Below are 25,503 nucleotides of genomic sequence, written 5' to 3'. Positions count from 1 at the left end.
ACTTTTTCTAAGGGTAAATTAAGCATCAAGCACCTTCCCCTTTTTAAAAGACAAAAGATTTGATAAGTAGTGGATGGACATGTGCAAAATAAAGAGAACTCCAGAATTGTAACATGTTTAAAAGCTGCTTCCCTGACGTGGAAACTGATATTTGTCCAGAAATATTATTTGCATATAAAGCAGTTCAAAGTAAGATGTCAAATGAGGTAAAGTTAAAGGATGACTTTACTCTGTAGGAAACACAAACTGGAAGGTGAATGTGTGTCCCTGCAGGCGGTAGGTGCACTAAAAAAGCTGATTAGAAGTGACGGGCGCTGCTGGACTGTGACAGAAATTCACTTAAGTACAGAAGCTATTGATTGATTTGACTTTTTTTTTTTTTTTCCCTCCTCCCTGGCATCGTCTGAGAGTGTTTCTCTATTTGTGTTCCCCCTCTCTCTTATCTGTGTTTTCGCTCACCGATATTCAATTACCTCCAAGGACACTGACAGCCTGGCAGGAAGAACATGGCTTTCTAATTAGACACATGCTGAAGTCTAGTCTCACTGCCGGTTAGAGACGGCCCATCAAAAACGACCTGAAGGGTCTGTAGATCCCCATAAAATTAACATGTCATTACATTGATTTATTTATTTATTTTTTATTTTTTTGATCTTATGACAGCATATAAAAAAAACAAAAAAAAAATGAATGAATTTATTTATCATTTCTAAATTCTGCTTTTGGACCTAGCTCTGAAAAAACAATTGTGATCAATATAAAGCCTGCATTGTCGGGCAATAATCAGTAGTTATCATTGGGAAAATGGTCTGTCCTTGTTGCTCCACCTTTATGCCATAAAGGTTTTTTTTTAGTTCAGTTTAAATAGTAGAAAAAAAATCTAGACTTTTTATTCTTTAGAAGAAATCCTCAAGATTCTTGAAGAGAAGACTTTAAATTGTTAGGTTTAAAAAAAAAGAAAACTGTCGAACTTTTTGTAATAATTTAGGTGAGATAAGTAAGATTTTTAGTCTGCTTCCATCCCTCCCTCCCTCCATCCATCCACCAGAACCTACTGAATCCATTTCAGGGTCACGGGGTTACTGAACCCGAACAAGCTAGTGTTGGGCCCCCTGAACAGATCACTAATCTGTTGCATTACCATACACTCAATTATAATCAATGAAAAATCCAATAGGTAAGATATTCATGGCTAAAGTTGATCATTCAAAAATAAAAACAAAGTGCCTTTAGTAGCAAAATTCAATTTTTGCATAAAAAAGGATTTAAATCCTCTGCAAATGACCCTATTTAGCCATATTCACAAACTACCCTTTGCTAATAAACACTATGTTCTATTAATCTACTTCTTTCTGACTTGTTTAACCCTTGTGCTATCTTAGATGACCCCACCCTTACATTGACGTGTTCTCCCTACCATGACAAAGGTGGATAAAGGTGGAAAGATTTCATGTAATCCATGGACACCAGTGAAGATCACAATCATTGAAGAAAAAAGGTTCAGAGCACTGTCTAGTGGGTCTAGATGACCCAACTCCCAATGTTAAAGTGCCTAGGATAGCACAAGGGTTGAAGTAACAGTTCTAATTATTTTGTGTTGTGGTTTTGTTTCTAAACTTGACTTAAAGGGTCTTTTCTGAGTTTCTGTTCATCAATTCACACTTTCTTTTGTTTCCTCATTAGTTCAAAATTTTAGAAATTTTTTTAAAGTCATGGTTGTTTGAGATTTAAAAAAAAGGTAAAATAAAAAATTATTAAAATGAAATGTAAACAGAATATAGATTACAGAGAATTTGTGGTTAATACAAACGATTTGATGATTTATTTTTCTTCCAAAAAACTTTAAAAATGCTTTAAAATTACAAAGATTGTTCACAACTTGTTATCTGAATGTTAAATAAGATAGAAAGTCTTTCTAATTCATTTGCTTTAAAGGAGGAAGGTGTGCCTGATTAAGAATCATCTCACAGGATTTCATTTCAAATTAACAGCTTTCTGTTAGAGGAACCAGTTGTTACTTTCGACATTCAAATAAAATAAGGAAACATGTAGAGTCATGTCAGGAATACAAATTTTTCATTGTACTATCATGGGTACTTGCAAATTAGGAAAAAAAAAACCTATGACACAACTATGATGGATACAAAGGATCCTTTTACTGGATGAGAAGGAAAACAGTGGTGTTTTATAACAGCAGCAAAATTACTATTTGTTCTTTTTCCCTTCCTTCTACAAAGATAGTCAGAGAGAAGAAGGAAAGAAAACATATTAAATTATTAATTATATTATATTAATTATGTATATATGTATATATATATATATATATATATATATATATATATATATATATATATATATATATATATATATATATATATATATATATATATATATATATATGTATGTATGTTTTATGTCATTTTAATATTAATGGCAGCAGAGCTAGAAGCTACGCCAGGACATACCATTAAATCAAGGACTGCTTTACTTCAGTATCACTTTGAAAGGAAAAAACAGTAAAGAATATTTTTTAATTAAAAAAGAAAATTCAGACATGAAGGGGTCAAAGTGAAATCTTTGCATGGAATATTTAATAAACCTACATACATTTTGAAAGTAAAAAGATCAAATCTTTTAGCTGTAACCTACTGCCTCCTGTGTTGCACAAGGGTGAGATTGGGCATATATAAACACACACACCCACACACACACACACCCACACACACACACCCACACACACACACATATATATTATATTATATTATATTATATTATATTATATTATATTATATTATATTATATTATATTATATTTATTTATTTTCATTTATTTTATTCCTCTTTTTTTAAATGCAAGGAATACGTATATTACAATTATTCAGGGAGTCCAGGAGAAAAAAGGCAAAAAGACTCTCTGTTCATGCCTTTGTTTACGAGCATTGCAGGTGGGGTTTATTGTAATCTGAATTTCCTTAAGAAATAACATTTGACATTGTGAAAATAAGAGCTTTTTAAATATTTACCATTTGTGGATTGATTAACGCTGAAGGACTCAAGAAGTTCACCTGCACCTAAAGGACATTGGACTCTTCTTTGAAGACAATAAAGTCTCTTTCCTGTCTTTACGCCTCTTTTGGCATCATTGTTTTCAGTGTGTTCAGAGTATTATTGCATTAAAGGGGGAAGTCAGATTTTGTGACTCCTACTGGGTTAATATCAGTGAGAAATGGGCTCAAATGGCTCCGTAATTACAGGTTGCAGACCACTGAACTAGGGGAATGATCACGGTGACCCATTGTTTTGAGTAAAATATTTTTCCAAACCAAAGTAACCCTGAAGGTAAACACATCCATTTATAAAGAACGGAAAATTACAGGAGGAAGCTGAAGCAGAGAAGAATGAATGGAAGATGGACGCTGACATTTCACTCAATAAATAACCTGCTGTCAATCTTTAAACTTGTGTTTGGAAAACATCTGCAATTATAGATGTATTTGCACTTTGAGAAAACATTGGTACTAAACCGGCACTTTACAAAAAAAAAAAACTACATGCATTCAACAATTAAGCTGCTATCAGAATGAATTTACTGTATAAATGACAGATCTTGGCTTTTTAACTCACATTTATTACATACGCAAACAAAAATGTTTGAATTTTTTTTATCACACATTTTAGCCAGTAATAATTCCTTGTTGCACTAAAGCCAATTTGATTAAAATTATGGAACGCACCAAGACTCTTTTAGGAAAACAAGGAATTTATTTTAAACCAGAATGGTCCTAAATGTACTTTTCTGGACTAAATAGTGTTACTTTTGCAGTTTCACCTGTTTGTTTGCAAAAATCTGTGAAAATTTGCTCACAAAATTCTACTTCCTCCCCTCCGTCCTCCATAGTGGACAAACATCTTATTTATGTTTGCTACCTGAGCTCCTCACACTGACAGAAAATAAAGCGTTTGAAGATTTGATCACTTCAACTGGTGCCAAAAAAGAAGAGATCAGAGATGTTTACTTTCTTTTCTGTTCAGCTGCCATGTGTGTTTTCCATCTGCTTGTCCCCCTGACACCGTGTCCAGGGAAAACTCCTCCTCTCACTGTCTGTGAGACAAGTTTCCTCCCAGAAAAAACCGAGCCCACCTCTCCCCGCCATCGCCAGCTGGTAACTCGACGCTCTGATCTGCACGAGCGGGCATCTGTGTTCTCTCAGAGCTTAAAGTGTACTCGAGCCAACGGACAAAATGTTCACCATGAAATTAATTCAAGCATCCTCATTTCCACTTGAAGTTGAGTCTGTTAATTTGTGCAAATGACACAATTTATATGTTTTTATTTTCTTCATTTTTTGGACAAATCTCATGGCTAGACTATGAACGTGTAGTGTAGGAAGCAAATTAACAGAATACTTATCCATACTTAACTGGAAAATTTACATTTTCATTATATAGATAGTTTATAAAAAGTAAACTTCAAATGTTTTGCCTCACTTTTAGTATAGACTACTGGTGGTACACTTATGTAGACTACTTTTTGCTGAGGGTTGTTATGATGTTTTACTGAAGAAAGCTGTAGAAATGATGGCCAATGTTGTTTTTTGTGAAAGTATAGGAAAATTAGTAATTTGGTCTTTTTTTCTATCCTTTTTATATTTAAATATGCACTTGGCCAAATAAGAATCAGCAAAATTACAAATGGCATTTTCTAAATGTATGGATGAATTATAAATTGTAGTGGAGAGAACATACTGAACATGCATGCAGGAAAATATCTGAATCCACTGGCATCAATTTATAAAATATGACACTTGGTTCCTCTGAAATGTTTACCGTACTGGCATCATATTCTAGTTTAGTTTACTCTCACTTAACTTACTGCAGAACTTTTACTGGCCACTTATACAAATTTAACCCTTGTGCTATCTTAGATGACCCCACCCTTACTTTGACGTGTTCTCCCTACCATGACAAAGGTGGATAAAGGTGGAAAGATTTCATGTAATCCATGGACACCAGTGAAGATCACAAATCATTGAAGAAAAAAGGTTCAGAGCACTGTCTAGTGGGTCTAGATGACCCAACTCCAATGTTAAAATGCCTAGGATAGCACAAGGGTCAAGCTACTACAAAATAATTGTACATTTGCATGTAGTGTACTTTACAATACCAGTTGGCCTTCACACATAAATAATGACTTCATGTTCAATCACCAAATTTACTGCCATCCAACAAGACAAACCACACTTACCTTTGTACAAAAGAACAATTTTCTATAAGATATCCTGGACCCAAATCTTGTAATGACCTACTTTTCACTCATTGTTTTATATAAATTGTTTTATGTTGTTGTCATGTGTCAGTTTATTTATTTGTCTTTTTTTTGTAATCTTTTGCTTTTCAAAGGGTGGTCTCAACATGAACCTCCATGGCTTCATCTACCTCCTTGCACGCTTTACTGTTTTATTCAATGCAAGTTACTCAATGCAAGTTTTATCTTCTGTTTTATTATCTTGTTCTGTGTGATGCTGCTGCTTATATGCTAAATAAATTACAAAAATTGATATATGTTGTTGGTTGAGTGAAAAAACATTGCATTGCATCCCATACATGTGCTAAACGGGCAAAGTGACCCATTTTAGAGGAGTTTCTGCCTCTGCACGTACACCTGACCCACAGAAAGGATTACTTGTTGGACTTTCACCAACTTCCAACATCAGCTGCACTCCTGAGACTCCATCCGTGACGGTTACAAGCTGACACAGGATACAAGAAGTACACGCTTGTGCCAGACTGTCCTTTTCTTATCAGTTTTGCTGGCATGACAACTTTTTAAAGCCGTGACCTGCTCAGCACCCTTTATCAGTACAGTATAGGGCTGCTGGCTCGAAAGGCCTTTATTACATTTGGAACTGCCTTATCTCACAATTATTGTCACAGAAGTGAAACGCATCCGGGTCTTTCCTAACCAAAAACCCTGGATGACCAGAGAGATCAGGTCGCTCCTAAAAGGCTGTGACTCTGCCTTTAGGTCAGGGAACAAGGACCTGTACAGGACGGGCAGAGCCGACCCGAGGAGAGGGATCAGGAAGGCCAAGTTGGACTACAAAAGGAAAATAGAGGGCCACCTCTCCAACAACAACCCTCGGCAGGTGTGGCAGGGACTACAACACCTTCAGGGGACAGACCAGCACCGAGGCACACTCCAGCGCTGCACTAGTGGAAGAGCTGAACGCGTTCTTCTCACGCTTCGAGACCACACCACTGCAGTCTGAAGCCCCATCACCTCGTCCTCACTCTGCTTCCAGCTCCGAACCCCTGACTGTGCAGGCACAGGACGTGCCACGGATGTTCAGCAGGGTAAACTCCAGGAAAGCGGCTGGACCCGATGGAGTTCCTGGGTAGGTTCTGCGGGCCTGCGCCGACCAACTCTCCCTGGTCTTCACAAAGATTTTTAACCTGTCGCTAGCTCAGGATTTCATCCCTGCTTGCCTGAAGTCATCCATCATCATTCCAATACCCAAAATGTCATCCACAGCTTCACGGACTACCGTCCAGTTGCACTCACACCTGTCATCACCAAGTGTCTGGATCGGCTGCTACATCAAAGACTGTCTTCCTCCAACCTTCGACCCCACCAGTTCCAACTCATTCCATTCTATTTTTTCATACATATCTAATATTCAGTTGTTTCTGTACATATTCTACATTTTTGTCTAGACGTGAGTTATAGTATTTTCATTTTTTCTTTTCTTTTCTTTTATTTTATTCTATTCTCCACTCCAAGGCTGCAATTTCATTGGGTCACCATGTACTATGAGAATAAAAAGATACTGATTCTGATTATTGATTATTCTAATTTTATCACTCGCAAAGAGATAAGGAGATATAAAAGTCTGTTTGTCCAGCTATAGACATGATTTAACATACTCTGTTCATGACTGGGTTTTGTTTCATACAGGATGTATTTTTGCAAAATCTTAGATGAAAATCAATTATACAGTCACACACAAAAATCAACAGATGATTTTCTACTTAAATCTTTTCTTTTGCTGCAGACTTAACATGCAGGAAATAGTTGTGCATTTAAAACTCAAACCAAATTAGAAATTAAAAAATAAAGTTTTTGTGGGTGGATGCATCTGGAGTTGGTAAAGCAAAGAAACAGTATTGAAAAACAACAATATTAGGTGCAAAGAGTCACTTATTTGCATAATTTGTTCCTTTGTGGTATTTTTCTTGTTTTTTTCTATTTTTTAACACTTTGATTTTTACTAAAATAGACACATAGCAGCAACAATCTTAACCAAATAAAACATGCTTACAAACTGTAGCCCCCATGTATTATTACCAAGACAGTGTATGCTCAAATATAACTAATATGAACAGAGATAGTCATTTTGAGTGCAGCTGCATTGATACCTTTTAATTAAAACTTTTTTACTTTTTGTAAACCACTTTTAAAAAAGTGAGAACCCCCCTTACAGAGGTCATTGACCTGGAAGCTCATTCTTCTGTTTCAAAAATGTTGTTTTTATGAACAAGGCTGACATCTAGTGGTCATATTGTGGAACAGTCATTTGTTAAGTAGAAGCCTTAAAGCACACAAAACCCTTTTTCTTTTGTTCTTTTTTTAATTATTGAATTAGGCTTTTTTTTAATTATTGGGCTTAAAACTATTTTATAGTCTAATAATCTGCATAGACTAAAGCAGGGCTGTCCAATCCGGGTCCCCCAGAGCCTCAACCCTGCCTGTTTTCCAGCTCTCCATGTCCAGCTTGCTGCTGATTAGCTGACTCAAGTGCTTCCACAGACTGATTGACTGAACTCAACTGTTTTAGGTCGTCAGCATCAAGCAGTCCAGGGAGAACTGGAAAACCAGCAGAATTTTGACTCTTGGGGACCGGGATTGGCCAGCCCTGGACTAAAAGATGAATCTCTGTGACTTCATTCAGATTAAATAGAAATACGCAAAAATATTTCTATTTAATAAAATGTACATAGAAATACACAAATCATCATGTGATGTAAAAACGATTTCTATTCAACCCACTCCTTTTCAAGCACACTGTCTTGTTTTATCTCTCTAATTACACACTTGTGTTTATTGTAGTAGGTTTAGGGGTTGTCATCTGGAGGTGTTGTCCACTTAGCCTATGTGGTTTCGGGTCGTTAATAGTCCTTTGTCCTCAGCTGGGGGTTGGGGAGTCAGTGACTCCCTCTCCAAGTGGACAACACCTCCAGTTTCAGGTCTGACTCCTCCCCCGATGAGCGCATATATACCAGCTCTTAGACCAGCTATTTCAGAATTGACAAAGCCTCTTGGACAAGAGGTGAAACGTCTTCCAACTTTAAAACCAAGTCCAGATGACATCCCCTAAACCTACTACAATGGAACCAACCTGGATGAATGAGAGTCTTCATAGACACTTGTGTTTATTTTAATTTGTATATGAAATAAAACAAAATGTAATTAAAAATTCTCCTTCTCTTTGTGTCTAACAGGTTTACCTCAAAGATTTTCACGTTAAAATAAACTCAAAAATTCTTTTTAAAACAATGGAAAGGTCAATGTATCTGCATTATCACACACAAACATATTTGGAATATTATTTTTAGAAACATTTTAAGGGTTGCTGAGGCGTAGAGGTCAGCCAAATGAGTGTCTTCCCACTGACCAATGCTACTTTTTCATTGAATACAAAAAAAAAGAAATTAATAGCCAGTAACTGCAAGTTTTTTTTTGCTAATGTAATAATTTGATTTTTTTTACTTTCACCTATGAGAAAAATACATGAAATATCTATCATCACATCCCTTAGTTTCGTTTAACCCCGTAATCAGTCCTCCCCTTTTTATTAATGGTTTAGTCCAACTTTTGGCGCATTCAGGAACTCAAATCACTAAATATTTTTCCCACTCACACTGTATAGAAGACTGTAAGTGTTCTTACCTATATGTCATTGCTTTTATCATCAAGCTCAACCTTTCAACTTTGTAACACGCAGAGTTTATATTTGTTGTTTTTTCTTTTTAAATTAAAGAACGGGAAGAACCTGTTTTCCATAAGATTTAGATTTATAACCATTGGAAAGTCATGTTGTGCAATAATGGGAGCTGAAGTTTAAAACAAGCAAAGTCACAAGTTAATTTCTAATCATTTTTGGGATTATAAACCTGAGGTGGGAAAACATATATTAGGTTCAAATAGTCCCACATCTGATTCAATTTTTTGGTATATTTTTTAGGAACAAGACAACTCAAAGTGCAAAGAATTCAGAAAATGACATCCTTTTTGAAAAATAAAAAAAGTCTTTCTCTTTATATTTTATCGACTCATTTTGGAAGTTTTGATATCCAAACAAAACCTTTTCATTTACGTTTTATTACCTGCTTCTGTGTTGTACCTCTTTTTTTTCTCAGTCCTGTTTGGCATCACGTGGAGCAATGCTTCAACCGGACAGCAGGTGTGCTCTGCAGCACTGCAGCAGCAGCAGCGCATGTGCTGCTGCTGCTGCAGTGCTGCCCTGTCTGTGTGTGTGTGTGTGTGTGTGTTTGTGCATTAGTGAATGGGACAGCAGTGCCAGCTAGCCACTGCTGCTCCTGCCACTCTGCTGGATGAGGAGGACAGATGTAAGGCTGGAGGAGAGGAGGGATACAGAGAGGAAGGCGGGTGGGAGAGAGCCCAGGCCCAAATAAAGCCATGGGGGCCAGAACTGGCTAAGCCCCCCCTTTGCTATAAATACGCTGGCCGCCTGCAGGTTCGGGTTTGGTGGTTGGGGCTTGAGACCTGTGACCACCACCACCAGTGCTGCTACTGCTGCAGCCGTCCTCAGCGGAGCACCCTTCGCATACTCGTCATCTTCATCCTGGTCATCCAGGTTCTGGGGGTCCAAGATGCCTCGAGTGGACGCAGACCTCAAACTGGACTTTAAGGATGTTCTGTTCAGACCCAAAAGGAGCAGCCTTAAGAGTCGCTCTGAGGTTGGTGATACTTACAGTTACGTTCAGGTCATGATCTTCAGGCTTGAAAAAAACATTTAGTGAAAGAATGTATTGTTAAAAGGCATGTACTATAGGTGACTCGACATATCAACTTAGCTTAAATGAACTAATAGCATTATCATGTTTTTAGATATCTGTAAAACTGAAATATTAAGCTGGGAGGATATCCCACTGGAGTCGAGCAGTAAGCTGACTGTATCTCTATACATGTAGCTATTGCAGCTTTTACATATCACAGGCCTAACATAAGGAGGTGACCTTCCTAAAGGTGACAAAAAAGAAAAAAAACACAAGAGTATTCTGTCAGACAGACGTTTGGATACTAATTGTGTACAAAGAAGACAAGAAAAAACAACGTTGGGATTAAGATCTGGCCAAAATCTGGAATTTATCCGATTGTTCAAAGCAAATCTGACAGATCACGTTTTGCTTGCATCCACGTTTGACCGCCTAGAACAAAACAAACATGTTCTTGGGGTTTATCCCCTCGTCTCGCTCAGTTTCATTACACAAAATCAGAGTCTGGTACTGACCCGTAGTGATTATGGTTTGGTGACAGCGGACGTTGGAAGAAGGAGCAACAAGCAATACGAGGCACAGCAGATTTCTCAGAAATGCTGTTTAAAAATAGGACTGTGTGTTACAGGGAAGCAGAGGACATTCCATACTCCACAGTGACATGAGGATACTGTAGCATAACAGACACATGAGGGTGCAAAGGAAAAAAAACTGCTCTTGGAGCTCCAAAAATGAGAGGATCTGCAAGTCTACAGGAGTCTGCATGTTTAAGTTTATTTATATTTACACAGCAGACCAGCTGAAGTTCTCTGTGCTTCTGCTTGGAGCACAAGATGCCCACCTCCACAGGCCAGGAGTAACTGAAGTGAGAGATAGTTGCACCACCATGATCAAAACACCCCTGCAAAAATATTAATTAATACATGAATAAATAAAATCTGGAAATGTCAAATGGAAATGTTTTTTTAAAGGACAGAGTGCCTTTACTCTAGTCGATTTTAGCCCATCCTGTGCACAGTTGCAGATGGAGAAAATGCTATTTTAAAACACACATTCAACCAGTAAAAGTAAGGTTTTTGCTTTTTTAATGTATTTTTCTTTTTGTTTATACATCTTGCGTGTCCAAAGATTCTTAAGCCGCTATTGTAACAGGAAACACTGTCCAACACAAGAGGCCTTCAGCTCTCATCGGTTGGCTCAGCTGCTGGACAAGACAAATTAAAAATATAAAATAGAATTATTAAATATGATAGAATAAATTAAATACATTAAAATAAAGACATTAATAAAAAACATTTTTAAAGTTTTCTTTTTCCTATTTGCTGACATTTTTGAGGATAATATTTAATATATTCAATACTTATTTCAAATAATGTTCTCAAAGAGGAACAAGTTATTATCAGGTTAATATTTAATGCTCAGGTAATGTAGCTGTGATGGACGGCTGTTTGTTGGGAGTGTCCTGTTGGATTTTCCAATACAACCTTAGATCAGGTGCATGGATTACAATATCTGTTATATATATATAAGCGAGGACTTTAAAGTGCTTATAGATTTTGCAGCGAGTCGTATATTACTTCATCATTATTACTAATCAAAACCAAAGGGCTAATTATGCAGTAAATATCTCAAAACACGACAGTTTGCCCTTGAGAGCCCCAGTTTTCCAAACATTAGTTAATTATTTTTTCCTTTTCATGATAGGGACTTTTCTTGCGTGTGTTATCAAAAGGAATCTCATTAAAATCATGTCATACTTATAGTAATATTATAAAACAGTTAGGGGAGTCGAGAGACATAAAAAGTAAACAAAAACATTTGATTGACTACCGGTAATTTGTTGTTTTTTTCAAGTAATTTTAGTATTAAAAACAAATGAAAAAAAAAATCAAATCAATCGAAGATATTAAATCATAAATGAATGTATAAAATCGAGGAAATATAAGAAAATGATGCTACCTTCTTGACACATCATATTATTGCTCCTTATCCCAAATAGACATATTTGTACTTACAGTACGCTACATCACACAAAGAATCCATTACATCTAATGATTGTCTAGTAGAGTTTGATTAATTTGTTGAAAGGCAAACTAGTGTTTTACTTAACCCTCCTGTCATGTTGCGGGTCAAATTGACCCGTTTTAAAGTTTGAACATCTAGGAAAAATAAATAAAATGCAAAAAAAATGTGAGCAGTGTTTGTGATTTGATTGTTTTGGATGAGTTTAGAACACTTAGCTACTGAAAAAAATGTCACAACAAGGTGAGTGAACAAACTAGTTAAGGCCTGACAACAAACTATTCCCTAACAAAGTGTAGCCACCCTGAAGCTTATTTTAGTACCATAAGTATACCTGAGTATAAGTTTAGCAAACATACTATGGATCTGTATGCATAGTATAAGAGTATAATAACCAAATACTTCTTCAGATTAACTTTATAGATAGTATAAGGTAAACTTCAAGTATACTGCTTCATTTTTAGTATAGACTCTTTGTGCCTAGTACACTTAAACAGACTACTTTTTGCTAAGAGTAATGTTAACTAAACCTCATAAATTATAGTGAATGCTAGCTTACAAGCCATACCTATCTCAGCTAGTAAACTGTATCTTGCTACATACCTGGAATATAGAAATGTTTAAAGTTTATAATGAGTAAAAATGGTCGCATTGTTGCAATTGTTCAATACAGGTGCTTTTCTGAAAAATATATATATATACCGGTATATATAAAAAAAAATCCCCTCTGATAGAATGGTCACTTCTCCTACAGGGTATCCCATTACAAGCAGGAACAGTTTGATCTAAATGATTCAGAGCTTCCACATTTTGACTCCACACACCTGAACATGAACCTCAGAAGCTGCTCAGTGGTTGTGCAACATCATTTAGACAATTTCATCACAAACAAGTGTAATTGTGTTCTTCTTTAGGTGGATCTTCAAAGAACTTTTACATTCCGTAACTCCAAGCAGACCTACACTGGGATCCCCATTATTGCAGCCAATATGGACACCACAGGAACATTTGAGATGGCACAAGTTCTCAGTAAAGTGCGTGAGGAATATTATTTTTATGTCGTTTTTTAGTTTTGATTAGCATGTTTAAGATGGACGGGAGATATGGTTGATATCAATTAGGTTGTGACGGAGTCTTTTGGTTTTGGCCTCCAGCACACTCTCTTCACAGCAGTGCATAAACACTACTCGGTGGAAGACTGGAAAAACTTTGCTGCTAATCATCCAGAATGTTTGGAGGTAAGATAATCGCTTTTCTTTGTGTTCTTTCAAAGCAGAATTAGAGACACACTCTGATCCTCTATTTTAAAAGTGTTCCCAGTGGTCTTTACATTATGATTGTGCCATTTTCAGCCAAAAACCTGTGTCATTTTCTAGGACATGGTTTCTGCAGCAGTAGTTCATCCGGAATTTCCTTTTAAATTTTGGGCAGAACCATTGCCGCAGTGCAACCCCGCCCCTCGTGCCCTTTCCCATTGCGGCGCCGAGCAGAAAGACTGTGGCCCCCCTCCCAGTGTATTTTATATGTCATAAATATGCTCTTTTTAAAACAGAATTTTTCGTCTGATCCTAAATCACTACAATTTGAATAAAGAAGTACTCATATGTGTCCTCCATCATGAGAAAAACTCACAAGAACATGTTAAAAACACCAAACGGAGCACACTGATGGATGTAGCTATTTTTTCCCTGCAGCATATTGCTGCCAGCTCAGGGAGCGGAACAGCCGATCTGGAGAAGCTGTGTGCCATTATAGAAGCCGTCCCTGCTCTTAGATACATTTGTCTGGATGTGGCCAATGGCTATTCTGAGTACTTTGTGGAGTTTGTCAAGAAAGTGAGAGAAACGTTTCCCAAGCATACCATCATGGTAAGAGACAGACCTCATCAAAGCTTGCTTGGTACTACTTTGGTTCCACAAGAATGATCATTCTGAGACTCTGGGTTGGTTTGTCTTCCTGTCAGGCAGGAAATGTTGTAACAGGAGAGATGGTGGAAGAGCTCATCCTGTCTGGTGCTGATGTAATAAAAGTGGGCATTGGACCAGGTGAGTCTGAGTGGGTTTGAAAGGACAGAAAGTACAAAGAAACTAATACTTAAGAGAATAAAACTCACCATGAAGTAATATTTCTACTCAGCATGTGTTGAATATTTATTATCTCTTGGAACCCTGTAGAATTTTAATCTCAGCGTCCAGGTATCTGGAGTAAAAAAAGATGCTCATCCAGTTTAACAACAATCTGTGCACATTTACAGTGGCCTAAACTGGAAGTAGCCTCATCTCCTGGTTCTACAATATCTACAATGGTTCAGTATAGATGTGTGCTCAAGCTTCTCTAATGTGTGCAGGATCTGTGTGCACAACAAGGATAAAAACTGGAGTGGGTTACCCACAGCTGAGTGCCGTCATCGAGTGTGCAGACTCGGCTCATGGCCTGAAAGGACACATCATCTCTGTGAGTCTTCAAACTTGTAAAAAATACTGCTTTGCAAGAACTTGTAAAATTAGGGATAAATTTGGAGAATGGGGAGAACTTTAACAGTTTTCCAAAACACTTGGATCAAAGTAATTATAGCACTGTAGTAACAGGTTATAGCCAGTAGAGGGCATAGCTTTTCCAGTTTAAGTCAAAAATAACATAAAAATCCTGTGTTCCGTTTTACAGGATGGTGGCTGCAGCTGTCCTGGAGATGTAGCGAAAGCCTTTGGTAAGTAATCAGACCCAGAATTCAATGCCAGCTACACATGACCTCTTTGTCTGACCTCCCCTTGACTCCTCAGGGGCCGGGGCTGACTTTGTCATGATGGGAGGGATGCTCGCAGGCCACGACCAGTGCTCTGGGGAAACGATTGAAAAGAATGGCAAAAAGTACAAACTCTTCTACGGCATGAGCTCTGACACAGCCATGAAGAAATATGTGGGCGGAGTTGCTGAGTACAGGTGAGACGTCCTACGTCACACGCATTGGGGTTGTTTGTTTTTTACCCTTTCTGTATTTTTATCAATACACGGTGCCTCCTCAAAGTTTTGGCCATGGTGTTTCCTTTCATTTTAAGTTTTGATGGTTGTTTTTTAATCTATAGTGTTTTAGGACTTTTTTATTGTTTGAATTTATATTTATATCTGTATTTTATGTCAGGGGTCTTGTGTTTTATAGCAAGGTATTCAACAAATAAAGTGATTGGATGTTTTGGGCTAACAGACTGACAGACAGTTTTGTTTTTTGTCATTACTCTCAACAAAAAACTCTATCAAATATGACTCAGGCTTGCAAAGTAAAAACCAAATTAAACTCTGATTAGAACCATTTTTATTTGCACATCTGTTTTGGTTGGTTGTTTAGCTTTCTAAATCAAAGTCACAAAATAACTCCAAACCTGGAAATAAAAAACAACTCAAGTTAAAGTCACAAATGCATTCAATATTGAAGTTATTTCATGGAAAAATAAGAGTGTGTACTTTTTTCTTGTGTTTGAATTTTGCTCTTAGGGCGTCTGAGGGTAGGACAGTGGAGGTTCCCTACAGAGGAGATGTAGAAAACACAATCCGGGACGTGCTTGGGGGGCTCCGCTCCACCTGCACCTATGTGGGCGCAGCCAAACTCAAGGAGCTGAGCCGTAGAACCACCTTCATCCGCGTAACACAGCAGTCCAGCCATATGTTCACTTAGGAACGAGCACTCAGCTTCATATACCTAAAACAATGTCCCTGCATTAAACATACTAATGCCTGTCCATGGAGAGTCCTGCTGGGACTTAGTTGGACCCTCTTCACCTCATAAACACTGCACCTGTGCCTCAATGTTTCAGCTGCCACAAAGAATCAACTGCTTGTTGTTATTCTAAATCAAGATATTATAACTGCATTAAGAAATGTGAGGGGAAAAATAGCAAAAGCATGCTATACCATCGATTTTCTCAGCTTTGGGATAAGATGACTGTGATTAGATGTTTCTAAATCTGCAGCATTTTTTTGAATAAACCCTTCATGCAAACCTGTTGCCTTAAGGTTATTGATCTGGATGACTTGGCTGAAAAATAATTATACAATTGCACTAAACTGCCAGAAGAATCTACTGACTTCTATTTCAGTCCTATCTTCCTTCTTGCATGTGCATGATGTGGTCCTGGTGAGCTACATAGAGATATGGGCTTAAATGATGCAAATATTTAACAAGCAAGTGGTTTACTGTTCTCACACTCCAGTCATCTTCACCATTCCCAAATTTCAAATTCGAGTCTAAACAAGCTTTGTGCCTTCTGCAGCTACAGAAATGATGCCACACCTTCAAATAAAAAAGGTCTACATGAAAACTGTACATGCTGCACTTTAAGCCTCACGGAAAGAAGAAATGTTTATGTCTTTCTAAATAAAATAAATCTTTCATCTGAATATCGTCAGTTTGTGTTTCTTTAAAGCTTTTTCATGACACTTAAGATTTGAAGCTAATCTTGCACTGCAGCATCATTTGCCTCAGGCTAAGAGATTTCTTTAGGTAGTTTTTCTTAAACTAAAAAAAGGATTTTGCCTTTTTTTAAAGGAAAAAATTAACTTTCAAAGTCAGAAAAAAAAAGTCATAGACCAAGCAAAAAATCTTTTTAAAAATTGGTTAATTCTGTATCCGCCCTACAGACAAATAATCCATAATAATAATACATAATAATACAATAATCCAAGATCGCCTGAATCTTTAGTAAATATAATATACTATTCTACCTTTCCTTTAGCTCAGATGACATTAGCTTTACTGGAATTTATATTTTTTGTTGAAATGGACAAAAAGAAAACGATTATAAACTATATATAAAGTGAATTTTAACCATTCAAATACTAACAGTCGTTCCAGAAAAATGATGAATACTTTAAAGTAAGACATATTTGCAGGTAATATTCAGGATTTTAAAAATTACATTGCTAAATAAATGTTAACATAAAAACAGCCTGCCTGCCTGCAGTTCATATCTGCAGAGTAAAAGTATTGTTAAAAAAATTACAAGTAAAAAGTAGTCTGTTTAACTTGGAAAAAAATACAAAGTAACCCGGGGCCAAAGTACTTAAATACTGATTGTAATACTTGTAATACCACTCTGATGAACATGTCTTTTGGTGTTTTAACATGTTAGTCAAAAACGTAATTGCTGCTACTGAAATAAAAATGTAAATCAACTGAATAAAACCCTGAAAACACATGTGGGCTTCTACCTGAGCAGCTAAAATGAAGCTTTTCTTTGGTGTTGTTTTCCAGTGAGAGCAAAATGATTTACTCTTGTCTGTGTCGATGTTGACCTTTAAATCAGTCCATACTGATACTATTGTGTATCTATGCAACAAATTGTACAAATGTTTCAAATTAAAGAGTAACTACCCAGACGGAAGTCCAAAGTAACAGAGTGAGAGGACTGTTTTATCAACATTAATATACTTCAGAAAGAGTTCAACGTTTACGGTGCAAAAAATTATGCTGAGTACCGTAGTACAATTATACAGAAAAGTTCCTAACTAAGTGTAATTGAGTAAATGCAACTCCTTTCCTGCATACCTGGCACCACTCAAAGTGACTTAATACTTTGAGAATCAAAAATGATCCACATGATCCAGCAATCTAGAATCTATAAATAAAAGTTAAACAAAGATGTCTGATAAATTGATTTCACCCATAACCAAGAATCTCCACCACATTCTTCCTCTTATTTTTATTTTTGATTGTCATCTTTTCAAATAGTATTTTTAAATACAGTACTGCATTCAATTTGCTTGTATTTTGCTGGTTCTCACCTCAAATAGCTCAGTAATTTTTCTTTTTACCTTTTCATGTTCACATTCAGTAGAAGTGAAGCTTAACTCTTCTTTTTGGATTAAAATCCTGCTTGGACAGCTAGGGGGAGCTGTAAACTGCTAATGCAAGTGGGTTTGTTTTCCACACATATTCCAGGTTGTACTTGTGTTTTGTTTGTGTGTGCATATATTGTCTTTAAATAAAGACACCATTTATCTGTTTTCTCCAGATATGTCAAGGTTTCATTTAGTTTGTTTTTTTTTCGTCTTCAAAGAGGTGCATTTGTACAGAGCTCAGTTACATACACCAACAGGGTTTCTCCATTTCTATAGAGGTGAGACAGGGACTAGGTGAGTACAGTATGGAACAAACAAGTTGGTCGGGATCCACTGTGGGGCGGCCCGTCCTGACCTCCGCTCCATCTCAGAGCTTGAAGTAGCAGGAGAACAGAGGAACATCCAGACAGACGGGCTGCAGGCTTCAGAGCTGAGTTCAGATTCAGACGAGCCGCTGTGAATAGATACGTCTGTCCCTGCAGTGGTAGTGGGCGGGGTCAGAGGTCATGAACCCAAAACGCCTGTCCCCCCAGTGTTTGATCCACAGAGGCACACCAGAGACGTTCAGTCCTTAGAAGAGTTATCTGAGCCATCTCTAGGATTATACACACAACATTTTAATAATTTATGGTTAACTGTCAATATCAACATTTGTTTAGCATTAAATCAAGTGAAATATCAAAATTATATGCAATTTACATAATGAATAACCCCTATTCAAAAGCCCACGTTATAAACTGATTGGGAGAAACTAAGTTCTTATGTGGACCTGTTTACCTTTGTTTGTTTTTTTCCTTTCTGCCTGAGTTGGTTATCCAGCGCTATGGACATTGACATCATACAAAAAACACAAATGAAAAAAGTGGAATCCTGATCGAAATGTATTCACTTTTAAAACACGTCAAAGTGTAGAGAAAACATCCTTTTTTTCTTTTTTTTTCCAAATTGGAAGTACAAACATCCAGAAACAAAAAAAGCACACATGCTGTTTTTCTGACCGAAAAGTCAAAGCTCACACACCAACATTCATTTTATTTGTCAAGTTGTGCAAAAGCCAACAAAGAAAAGAAAAGATGACATAAGCAGTGCTCCTCCAATGAGGAAGCTTGTCAAAACAAAAACAAAAAAGTCAACATTCTCGATAAAGTTGAAATCTCCTGACATAATGCAGAGTGCTTCAAAGAGACCGAAATGGAGAGAAAAAGCTCCTTCAGAAACGTTTTCACTCCTTCCACACTACAACCAAGCTGTAAGAGGAACCACTGAAAACGGTGACCCAGCCAGGTTGATGCGGTGCAAAAAAGAAAAAAAAAGAAACAGTTTTTTTTCACACAACAAACGAAGAGATGCTTTCCATTAAGGGTGGGTTTTCCTAGAAGAAAAGAACCATGGAATCAGCTAACACCTCGGCCCGTTGGACCCAAGAACGCACCGAAGTGAGAGAGGAGAAAAGAGACGTGAAGAACAAGGTTGCAGCGAGGGGATGTGCAAGAAACTTGAGCAATTTCTCTCTTTTCAAAACAGTCCTCGCACTTTTATTTTTCCATTCTCACTGTCTGTTCTAAAAGAATGTTGGCCCTGGGGCGGGGGGCAGCCCAAGACAGAGGGGGTTTAGGCCAAGCCCGTCCCAGAATTAGAAAGTGCTGAAACATCATCAAGTTTATCACATCTACTTACATGTGCATCTCTGTTGGTTTTTCTTTTCTTTTTATATATATATATATATATATATATATATATACACATGTGTTTTTTAGTTTTTTTTTTACAAAAAGTGGTCCCCACTAACGACAGGGTTTCTATTTCCTGTGGGTCTTCATTGCATGAACCAATGAAGCATCTCACACACAATTACAGAGGGAGACAGCCGTAAACGCACTCTGCAGACACACACAACAGTGGACAAAGGCCTCACAACCAGAGAGTGAAGAGAATCACCAAACTCCGATTTGCATCGTTCCTCTTTGAGGACTCGTTTAACTAAAAATAGGAACAGAAAAGCTGCAAACGAGGGGGATGCAGACTATGCTACATACACTTGGCACAGGGGACAACAGAATCACAGAAGTATTGCACATTGTAGTACATCTCTAAATGTAAAAAGGGGGCTGACTTGGGGCCAGCGAGACAAAATCCAAACCACATACACTCAGATTATATTCAAACTCCCCCCCTACTGCATTCATATGATCATTTTTCTTTCTTTTGACCTATAATTAAGCCTTTCACTCTTAAGTGCAGCCAGTTTAAAGACTCACTCCAGTAAAAAAAGCTGTTTTTGGGGTTTTTGACATGTACTTGTGGCATTTTTCCTCATGACGGACGACATTTATAAAGAAGATGGAGCTCAAAGTTGCATGTCAGAGTATTTCTTTATTCAAATCGCTGTGAATAAGGAGCAGATGAAAAAAATCCAGTTTAAACAAGATTGTAGTTGTGATGCAGAAAATACAATCGGCAGGCCACAACGGCCATTCTTATGCACCCACACGTAGATGCCAGCCGGTAATGTTAAATTGGTGTGTGAGCTAGTGGGATAGCGTGTAAACAGGGCGACGGGAAATGGGGGCGGGCTTATTCCTCACCAACAGCACCGCCCGCAACTCTGAGGTGAATTTCCGATGAACTCACAGGTGGGGGGTTTTTTTTAGCCCAATTTTTTTCTTTGATTTATGCTAAAAGCGGCATACTCCTAATTTAAAGACCACTGGGAATGCTTTCATGACAGGAGTGGGTCTTTAAGCTAAACTGCATTAAGAAAAGCTAAAGTGAAACAACGAAGGGCAGTCCAGGCTTTATTGAAAGCCAGCTAAAGCTGGGAGGGCTGGCTATGACGAGGTCACTATGCTAAGCTAATGAGGTCACTATGGAGTCGTGGCAACAAGGCAGAGCTGGGCGGAGTCTGCCAGGTGACAGTCGCACACCTTGAGGTTTCCCAGCAGGGGCAGAGCAGGTCTGGGCTTTGATTCAGTTACTGCACATAGAGGCTTCCCTGAATGCTACCAACTGGTGCAACTGCAGCTTCTATACAGATATGTACTTCTGACGGGTTTTCTGAACTCCTTTAAAATATTACCCAGTTTACAAGGAGGAACTGATTGTTTTCTTTTTCCTGCTTTTGGCTTTAATCGGAATTATAAATAAATGTTTTATTGCAGAAAAAGAAAAGTATTATTTTTATTACTATTGCTTTCTAAAATAACCAAAGCAGCATCAGCAACCCTTGGCTTTGGCATCAGTTCACCTGATGGGTCTGCTTTTCAGGAGGGGGAATGAATAAAACAACAATTGCAAAACACAACTGACACTCCCTCCAACACAGACACACACAAATGCACAGACTGCACATCACACATACTGCTTGTCCTAGTTGTTGTTTACATATTTTACTTCCAAAAACAAAAACAAAAAAGGATGACAGTGGTGATGATCTGATTTGTTTTTTTTATTCCAAGCGGAGCCTTTTTTTTAATATATTTTTATTTCTGGTAGCTTCTTCTTAACATCTTTGTTTCTCTGTCACATCGGCTTCTGAAACAAAATTTGCTTTTCAAAAAGTAAAAAACAAATTGTTCCTGTCAAAATACGACTGATCAGCATCTGAGAAGCAAATGACCAAAACCGTAAGGGGAACGGACAAATATGGAGGCTGAGTAGAAACAGATGTGAAGAACAGACAGTCCTGCAGAAGCTAAGCAGGTTCTGGGGAAAATATCCCACACATAGGGCATTTTCTTTTTCAGATATATTTTTTAAATGGCTCTGATTGTCCACCTAAATAATCATCAGATAGTGCTCATCGCCCCTCAGCTTCCCTCTGAACGCAAGAAACCTCAGATTAAATTTAGTGGGCTGGCACGTTTAACTTCTGCTCTAAAGCTACACTTGTTCAAACAACTTGACCTTAATTGAGCAGATGACACAACATTTGCTTCAAATGTGCTAATTACCTGCTTAAGAACGAAAAAACCCTCGTCTCCTCCAGTGTCTTTTTGTGTTGGTTTTTTAGACCGCGCCATCAGAAATGATCTCTCCACCTAACTTAATCCTCTCCATGTGCAAAATGCAATTTCTCTAAAGTAAAGAAGAAGAAAAAAACACTGGACAAAAAGCACTGTCTATATACATTTCAAACAATCTCTTTCCTACACAAACACGCTCCTGAAATCCCATGTTGTCACAAACGCACATCACAGAGCACTTTCAGTACAACCATCCTGTTTGGAAAGTGCACTAATCCAATGTCACCAGTGTTTTTGAAGATGGGACACCGCAGCCAGTGCATCTGCTGTTGAAGAACACGGCGCCATGCCACTGGTTGCAGGGCTGGTCCGCACTGTTCAGTGTTGGGAAACAAACGTTACAAGTCAGTGACAAATCCTCACAATTGGAATTCACTAGACGTTTCAAAGCTTGTCCCTGAAACTTGTCGCTCATTTTCTTCCTTTTTTCTCCTTCTCAACACCTGTCACATTCCTCTCCTGCTTTGTGATTCATCTCCACCTTTTCAAAGTGCTGCTGCTACTTTCTGCCACTGTCCCAATTATTAAAAAAAAAAGATCTAAAACATAAAGTACTGAGTAAATAAAGTATGGACTATTGTGTGTGGTGCCTGCGACAGGTGTGTTAAGTGCTCGGAAACATTCTGATCCTCTCTGAGCTGACGTGCAGACCCTCCTGATTCTCTCACAGCTCTTCTGAATACAAATGTCTCAACTTAGTTACCATATATGATGAGGATTTGCTTCGAAAAGTGAAAGCCGCTGTGTTTCACAATTGAGTATATGTAATTATACATTAACCCATTTAGGCTTAATCAAAACCTAAATGAGCCCTAATTTAGGTTTTTGACAATCATTTAAAGCATTAAGTGAGATGAGGGGTTAAAAAATAAAAATCATAAAACTCTAACGAAGACTTTCCTGTCGTCAAACCGAAAACGGCCGTGTGGCACACAGACGCTTCCCGATGACTTCCATCTCGGCTCCTTCTGATTTAAAACAAACCAGAAGGTATTTACACAGTAAAGATGTGACCACTGTGTAAATCTTTTAGCAAACCCGCTTTTTCCTTTTGATGTTATTGAATGATTCGCGTGAAAAAAACAACAAATGCTTTTCTTTGTACACCCCACCTTAAAGTGCGAGGGGGCAAGAAATCGCTGTCAGTAAACCAAGAGCAAAATATGCCACCTTGAAGGTTGCAAACTGTGCAGACTGTAAGCAACCAGGCAGAGTCACGAGGCCTTTTGTCTGCGTGCCACAGAGCCCCCACTCACAAATCCCCCATGACAATATTTCAAACAGCACAGATTGCTGGTCTGATTTTAAATCCACCTGTAAAAAAGGTATAAACTACATAGACTCAAAGTAAGGTGATACTTTTACAGTATTTGGGATAGAAAAGAAAAAAGAAAACATTAACATTGGCGTATTTTTCTGTGAGGATCCTTTTATTTTTCCAAACCCAATGGTTATTAACAGTCCTGCTACGCGTTATTTGCCAATATTAGACCTTCCCTCTATGCTGACTTTCACCTCATGAGGGATAAAGGAAGGTTTGGGCAGAGTTAAGGGCGGCTCCTCCTCTGATTTTTCTATGTCTCGACCCTCCGGAGCAGACCATCTTCGCTTCCTGCTTGTTGCCGATTTACCGCCGGCAACCTGACCTTTGAAAACAGACCTCCTTTCCTCCAACACGATATCCCCATTTTCCATCCTGGAGCTTTCCCCACTCCTGTTCCCTCTTTCATCACTCCTCTGCTGACTGATGCCATTCTCCCGCTCCCGGTGCCGGGAGTTTCCTCCACTGCAGCTCTGCGGTACGTCTGACACGGCTCTGTGGGTTTTTAGGTGCTGGTGGCTGCGCGGTTGAACAGAAGCGGGGCTGGGTGGCTTCTTCAGGGATCCGTTCTTTAAATTCTTGAGGGTGAGTGAAATACAAACATCGCCGACAGACAGCTTGGAACAAGGCAGCTCCAGGAGCTGGGTGGTCCGGTCAGGGCAGCATGACGACCAGCCCTGACCGAAAACGAAGAATGGGTACTCCAACAAGACCTCCACGCTTACCTGAGGAGCAGAGAGTTTGGGTTATACAAAACAAAATGTAAACACTTGGTTTGTTTAACTTATTAAATTAACCCAGTTTAAATCACTTGAGGTTTAAATATGCCTGTCTTTCTGTTTTTTTATTTTCTATTCTGGTTTTCCCTTAAAAAGAATCAGTTTTTATATTTACACTTTAGAGAAAAAAATCATGAAGCTTGCAGTGATGGACTGCGTTTTCAAAAATACGTTACTTGGATGAAACGACTTTAAAACCGTATATTGTAAAGTTTTGCGTTGAAATAAAGCTCTGTAGGAGCGGGCAGCTCTGATCTGTTAGAAGTACATCTATAAGCGGGTGGCAGAACGATGAATAGTCAGGAAACAAAGTACCAGTAACAAAACTAAGAAGCTTAAGTGCAAATGCATTGATTACAAGTGTGAAAGGGCTATCAACAGAATAAAAGGCAATGAAATATGATGGATATCAAGGAGGTTATTTGAAATTAGAAGGTTCAATTATGTTGTCAAATTATAAAGGAAAGGGAAAAATCTTTGAGGGTGGAGATGAAAACACAGGTTTACACAGATATGGAGTGTTGAATGAAATGAGAAATGGTAAAACAAAATCTTAAGATTTAACAAGGACATTATTTTTAAAGCATACCAGACAAATTTTTGAAGTATTATATAATTCAAATTCAAAGTTACTTTTTTTGAGTGTGCACTTGAAGCTCTAAGTGAAAGAAAAATATACAGAGTAGAGAAAGCCTGAAAGACGGTCAGCTTTGTGGGGTACAGAATCAAAGAGGAGCTGGGGGCTGGAGGGATGGTTAGAGATGTGCTGCGTGGGTGGAGGATACAGACAAATGAAGTAATTTATCTGGCTTCAACGCAAACCCTGAAAGAAAGTTAGGAGGACGCACTCATGGTTGTGTGTGTGGACCTGGGAAAAGCAGAAGCAATAACAGGAAGGCGCGTGGGAAGTGTCAGAGTGCATACGTCTACTATACAATGAACCACATTAGCATGGCCTTTCCTCATCATAAAGAAGAGCAGAACAAAACAAAAAAAAACCTGTTTGATCAGACAGGCTTTATATAGACGATTATGCTCTGGAAGGTCAAACCAAAGAGAATTTTCCACCAACCCCACCGGTATTCTACACATGTTGGCCTCTTCCTTATAGGGGTCTATGTCTTGTGTCCAGAAGGACTAAAATGTCCTCACACTGCAGGTCTTCATGATCAATGCCAATCTGATAATCGAGAGATTTTTTGGGATGTATGCCAACTTTTTTTCATGTGATTCTGGCTCGAGTCTGATCCTGCTGTGACTGGGCTGGAAGCATGTGGAACATGCTCAAAACAATACTGTGTCATGGAAATAAAGGAAATATCCAAAAAATATCATAGCTTCCTGAGACCCGGCCCACTCATTTATGTCCATTATACATTTTGTTTACGTGTATATTTCCAAGGAATTAAGAGATGCCTTTCCAAATCCTACTCTACTCTGTAGAGGACATCCTTGGCTTTCCAGTGATGTGACATGCGATAAGTTTGCATGCTGGGAACCTAAAGTTTTAC

The 25,503-nt window shown here is 38.1% G+C and overlaps 2 protein-coding genes across 4 annotated transcripts in view; one reads left to right on the top strand and one right to left on the bottom strand.

Moving 5' to 3' along the window:
* Positions 1-9,750: 9,750 nt before the first annotated feature.
* gmpr (guanosine monophosphate reductase) lies at positions 9,751-16,032 on the top strand. Its single transcript, XM_004074240.4, has 9 exons — positions 9,751-9,977; positions 12,953-13,072; positions 13,193-13,276; positions 13,733-13,906; positions 14,002-14,083; positions 14,386-14,492; positions 14,703-14,745; positions 14,819-14,978; positions 15,528-16,032. Exons 1-9 carry the CDS (start codon positions 9,891-9,893, stop codon positions 15,706-15,708), a joined length of 1,038 nt encoding a protein of 345 aa, XP_004074288.1. The 5' UTR covers positions 9,751-9,890; the 3' UTR covers positions 15,709-16,032.
* Positions 16,033-18,031: 1,999 nt separating this feature from the next.
* The window catches only part of atxn1 (ataxin 1), an 82,988-nt gene continuing 75,516 nt past the window's right edge, over positions 18,032-25,503 (bottom strand). For all 3 annotated transcript variants that reach the window (XM_023960181.1, XM_023960180.1, XM_023960182.1), the window contains one exon: positions 18,032-23,938. In XM_023960181.1, coding sequence (XP_023815949.1) covers positions 23,366-23,938 — 573 coding nt within the window. In that variant the 3' untranslated portion in view covers positions 18,032-23,365. The remainder of the gene's footprint in view (positions 23,939-25,503) is intronic.

The sequence above is a fragment of the Oryzias latipes genome, chromosome 11 (assembly GCF_002234675.1).
Source record: "Oryzias latipes chromosome 11, ASM223467v1".
Classification (NCBI taxonomy): domain Eukaryota; kingdom Metazoa; phylum Chordata; class Actinopteri; order Beloniformes; family Adrianichthyidae; genus Oryzias; species Oryzias latipes.
Note: the sequence above shows the minus strand (reverse complement) of the source record. Positions and strands in the feature narration are given on the sequence as shown.